This window comes from Chenopodium quinoa, unplaced genomic scaffold (assembly GCF_001683475.1).
Source record: "Chenopodium quinoa cultivar QQ74 unplaced genomic scaffold, ASM168347v1, whole genome shotgun sequence".
Lineage (NCBI taxonomy): Eukaryota > Viridiplantae > Streptophyta > Magnoliopsida > Caryophyllales > Amaranthaceae > Chenopodium > Chenopodium quinoa.
In genome coordinates this window covers 3,066,556-3,072,429 of record NW_018745523.1, presented here as the reverse complement: position 1 = coordinate 3,072,429, position 5,874 = coordinate 3,066,556, and the positions used below count along the sequence as shown (strand labels likewise).

The 5,874-nt window shown below is 35.6% G+C and overlaps 1 protein-coding gene across 1 annotated transcript; it reads left to right on the top strand.

Moving 5' to 3' along the window:
* Window positions 1–2,952: 2,952 nt before the first annotated feature.
* LOC110715475 (peptidyl-prolyl cis-trans isomerase PASTICCINO1-like) lies at window positions 2,953–3,816 on the top strand. Its single transcript, XM_021894057.1, has one exon. The coding sequence runs from the start codon at window positions 2,953–2,955 to the stop codon at window positions 3,814–3,816; it is 864 nt and encodes a 287-aa protein (XP_021749749.1).
* The last annotated feature ends 2,058 nt before the right edge of the window (window positions 3,817–5,874 follow it).

Sequence of the window (5,874 nt, the reverse complement as noted above, 5' to 3'; positions counted from 1 at the left end):
TTCTCCTGTTAAGAATTATGCAGACCGCTTTTGATTCAAAATTGTCCATTACTTGATCCACCACCTGAGTTTCGACACCAGAAGTATGTTTTAATTGATTCCTTGATATCTCATTTTCAATTAAAGTTTTTGGTGTTGTTTTATTAGTGTAGGGCATACTTAGATGCTGAACTCATCTGTATAATAAAAATTGTAGTAAGTGATAATTTTGTGATGGATATCGAATTTGATTTGTTGAATTGTAAGTTTTAAGATAATATTTTCTTTGTTGAATATGTAGGTGTATTTGCAAGTTAATTTGATGATTTTTAGGTAGGTAAATTGTGAGAATAGTAGTTTCAACTACTTGAAATCGAATGTGATTAGTAGGAATGCGGTATTCTTTTATGGCAATTAAATAGGATTGCCCGGAATGCAATATTCTTTAGTGGGAATTGAATGGGATTTGTTGGACTGTAATACTTTGATGCAAATATTTGTTTTTGTTCATTCAGAAGCCACTGCCGCGTAATTTTAAGCCATCAGAGTTGCACGTTCACTTGTCAATTGTGCAAGATGCTCTGAATAAGGCAAAAGGTAAGTGGCTTTAGAACCCGAGATATTTAAAAGCTCTCTTTTTCACTATATTCAGGATGATAGACAAACTTCATAGGGATGTAGGCAGTACGTGGCTTTAGGACCCGAGAGATTTGTAAGCCGAAAACACTTGCCTCATCCTTGTGATTTGTTTACAAGCATCTTGAATTGAAGCTATCAAGACGGTTTTGGGTACACCAGGCTGTATAATTCTTAGGGTTTTTTTTATTACTTCTTTAATTGTGATTTGTTTTATCCTTTAGGGGTTAAGGTATTTGGTTCAAATGTTCTGAAAATAAATTTCATTTCGATTTTCTCATATATTTTTTTTCATAGTAAATCAGTTTTGAGATGTTAGTTATGTGGATTGATTGCTTAAATGTTTAATTGTTGTGTTTGTTATGACTTACGAGTTCTATACATGTGTTAAAGGTGAAAAAAGCTTTGGTGGTGTTGCTACTATAGTGTAAATTCTACAAGATTATGCCCTGTATGACTTTAAATTTGTCCATTAGTGGCTCGTATCTACACAAAGCTCTTTGCCTTCAATATTGACCATTCATCAAAAATGATTACTTGAATCATTCCTTTTACCTGGATGTCATACCAATAAACTTTCTATATGCATTATGACTTCATGAGCAAAATAGTTGTTTTTATCAAAAAAAAAAAAAAAAAACACTGCAGCCTGCCATAGAGTATATTTTTTTTCATGCTTGAAGAAGACATGTACAAGCATTCTAAATGAGTTAGTAATATAAAATAAGATTTTTTTTACAAGTTACTTTTTAAACCCTCAATTATTCAAAAAAAAAACTTAATTAATAACCTAATAAATAAATTATACACTTAAAGCTTTCAAAAAAGACATGTAAAATCAATAATTTTTAATGCAATTTAATTCATCAACAGATATGTTTATTAATTAATCTACATTTATTTATAACTACCTAAAAAACCTTAGAAATTAGCCAAAAGAAATCACATTTCCAATCTCACACACTAGCAACACTGCATTATTTTGTGCTCAATGCACGAGTAGCACGCCCTAGTCTATGTCAATAATATTGAAGTACATCATTTAATTTCTTTTTCACATTCTTGGAAGGTCCGCTTCTCCTTATCATCATGTGTATAATACTCCTCTTCCGGCGAGAAATTCTAGGTACGGTGGTAGACATGGTGGTGGTGGTGGTGGGGCAGAGTAGAAAGGGGAGGATAAAGGAGTATTTTACAACGGTTGCGATGGTGGATGAGTATGAGGAGGAGGATGGTGGAGGGAGAGAGGAGGTAATTAGTGATGGTCAAGGGCGAAGCCAAGGGGACTGGTGGATTAGAAACTTACTCTTGGCCCTTACAAGATTTTGGATATAAACTAAAAACTTCACAAGTAAATGGAAGTATAGCGTACGGCATAGCGGTGTTTGGCCTTTAGATTTTAACTTTCATGCCCCGTGACACCGAGTTCAATCCTCATTATCAGATTCCTTCTTTTTTTTCACAAAGTAAAAAAAAGAGGCTCAAGTAAACTAGATTAATTAATATATATTTTATAATTATACTACTAACATCTCTAATCATTTTTAATGTTAATTATTACAGTAAAAAAATTTGGACTATTTGCTTATATTACATTATATTTTTATATTTACAAAACTTTGAGCGTGATCTCTTAACTACTACTTCGTAAGCAAATGTATAACTATCATCCTAATAAGTGTGAGAAAAAAAGATAATACTCCGTAATATCTATTATAGACTATAATCAATTTAACATATACATTTATATTTTGTAAATTGAAGTATCAACAAACCGGCCTCTAGAATTGGAGGAAGCCTCAATTCAACAATTATAAACAAAATTAATACCATTGTTCACTCTCTCTAAAAAACGCTATCCCTTCTCTCTAAAAGCAGAGAACTACTTCAAGCTTTCCCCTGCTCTGGCCAAGAGCAACGTTAGCTCAATAATGGTCGTCGGCGAGCAATTCTTGACAGCCTCGAGGCTAATTAGGAGCGGTGCTTTGCTTAGCTAACTCAATTGCTCGAATTTTCCTTTAGAAAAGTTATTGTAGGGTTAAGGTTTGGTTTTCGACTTTTGGGGATTTTATGGTCTTACAATCTCAGACCATTCTCGCATCAAAGGACTAGTGAATTGGCATATAACTACGGATACTCCAGGTGGTATAGGTGCAGCGGCGGCGGCACATCTGTTGGGGGTCTCTCGTTCTTGTGCCAAAGTATTCTCGTCAAAATGGTTTCTTTTGGTATGGCTTATTTATGTTATGGAGAAGCATGTTTGCTTTCTGTGTAATAGTTGATTTTTAATTTCTATTTGCTTTTGGTGTGTTTAGTTGTTATTATTCATAATTTTTTATGGATAACTTTGAAGAACTTAGGGGGATTTTGTGCATTGCTCATGTTGAAGAGGATGATATCTCTTCTCATAATTTAGAGCTGCTAGTTGGGAAGTTGGAGAATCCTTTTGGTATTCTGAACTTTGTTAGGGGTTTGAAAGATGAAGGTAGCACTTTTTACAAAGAGGGTAATATGGGATTAGCGCTTGCAAAATACTCTCTTGCACTCAAGATCTTATCTTTTGTTATGGTCTATAATGATGAAGATAAGTCAGTTTTTTCGAGCCTTGCTGTGTCTCTTAATCTTAACTTAGGTGCTTGTTATGTCAAAGAGAAAAACTTTGATAAGGTGGGTAAGTTGTGTTCTGCAGTTTTGTGTTTTGATACTACTAATGTGAAAGCTTATTTTAGAAGGGAGATGGCAGCTGTAGAGCTCAATAAACCCGACTTAGCTTTCATGGATCTTGCACAAGCGATTAGGATTGATCCCAATAACAAAGAGTTTCAATACAAACTCAAGGAGGTGACATCTTTATTGGGTTGGTCTCCGAATTTTGTTAATGAGGCACTAGCAGTTACAAGAGAGGATGAAATGTTTAGAGATTACGCTACTTTTGGGAAGGAAGAAGAAAAGAGAAAGTTAGGGAAAAGAAGGGAAGGATATGGTGGTGGAGATGGTTGTGTTCGTAGGTGTATTGATGTACAAGATGTCACCAAAAAGAAAAAGGATGTTGTTGGCAAATCTTTGAATTCGGAAGAGGGTAAATTCAACCCTATCGATCAAGATCAAAGGCCCAACATTATTGATAACAATTCTGATCTGAAGTCAACTTCAGAAACAAAAAAACCCAAATCTTATAGGGTCAAGTTATCGGTATTGTAACCGAAAACGTATTGATTCTTATTTGCATCTTACTCCAACAATGTATAGAGCGATTTCTAAGGGACGAACACTACACTACTATTGCTCCTCCAAGAAGGATTTCATTAGCATCCGAGTATTGGATACTCCAAAGAAGATGGACTGTGTTAAAACTCAAGAAGTTTTAACTGTAGGAGTTTATAGGTACTACGCAGCGGAAAAAAATGAATCATATTCAATCAAGTACCAATCCCAAGAATCACATGCATAACACATAAGACACATAATCATACCTTTGAAGCGTGAATTCCACGAAGCTATTCGACAGGAAAATCAGGGAGAGAATAGAGCCCCAAGCGTTGCTCCTCTACTTAGTCCACGAGATTCGAACGATCCGTCCACTAATACTAGATTGGTCGAGTGATTGAGGAAAACCGCGATCACCACCTTTATGGACAACCGACCACCGCACGAACCACCACCACCACGAGACACCACCGGCGCCAAGGAGGAGGAGAGAGCTGTGTGAGAGAGAGGACTATGAGAGGGTTGGGTTTCGTGTTTGCTAATTAGGGTTTAATCACACTGATCAGTTAATTGCATACCTTCTTGCAAACCTAGGCACCTAGTCTATTATAATCTCATTATAATTAGACTAGGGCACGAAGCCCAAAAACCTCTTAATTCCCCTACATGGCCGACCACCTAGAGTGATGAGGCCCATGATGGGCCTCGTCCTCTAATGCTCGATCTAGCCCCTTTGTGTGACCTTATAGGATCCGTCCAATTGGTCTTTGGGTTATTTTACTAGTCCAAAGATCGTTAGTACCTCTAGCTATGGAAAAACGACGGCCCAAAAGTACGAACTTAATTATCTCCATAATTTGATCCAATTATATATCTAGTAATTGCACACGACGAAGACATAACTCCTTCAATCTCCCACTTGTCTGAGACAAGGGTGCAATATTCAAATTCCTTAAGTCAATGTATGTGCCGATTTGATAATATGATTCCATCACATGTCGAGATTATATTAATCTACAAATCATTTTTTGAAATCTGAGTTAGAATTACAAAACCAAATGATTACTGTGTAATGCATTTAAACGCGGCCACGTATTTTTATAATTCTCCCTCTTCAAGCGGCCATGACACATTTCCTAATTTAATAGGTAGACTCTATCCAATCTTGTGGTAACATGACTCCCACTCAACTTCTGAAATAACCGGGAAACACCCTTTATAATCTCCAGTTACGGCTAGACGTTTGAGTGTACCACAGTCACAACATCCATTGAATGAAATCAATGTTCCACTCATGTCAAAGGAATCCACTAATATATACGGAAGCTCTGTACTTGAACTTCAAAGTAGGTCAATAGTTCGATCCTGCATCATTCATGCATATCCAAGTGATTGACTGAGCATCACCATGCCCCTATAGCCCATGAAAATGCGCTATCCAATCAATCTTACATGCTAGTTCATTTATTGAAATCATTTATGTCCACTTTAATGATCTCGAACTAGGAACTCAAATAATATATGAATTTTGTTCACCTGTGGGATTTCAATTCACCAAGTCATCAACCTGATGAGCCCATCAATTCATAATTATTTTGGACATTTTATTTAATTTCCAAAACCATAATTAAATAAGAGAAATAATAATTTCTATTTTAAACATAATTCTGCAAATTGATGCATTTCTCATGTAATATGTTTTCTCAAAACATATAAAACTTAAATTATATAACTTGCTTCAATCCTAAGACTTTAATATGACTCTCATACCTTAGTCTATGGAAGGGGTTTAGTGATTTCTCACTAATAATAAAACTTTGCAGAACACGACCTTCCGCTGGTCAATGATCTCATAATTGAGGTGATATCTCGTATCCTTTTGTTTGGATTTGTGATGTGACTCTGGCTCCTTTGTTTTTGGGCAAAGGTGACCTGTTAGTCACATGAAATTTTAATCCAAACTTCCTCTGTAACTATCTGACTATAGTTTAATACACATATTCTAATATTGAGTATGCAACAGTGCTCTGCTTTGAACTCTTCAAGCTCACT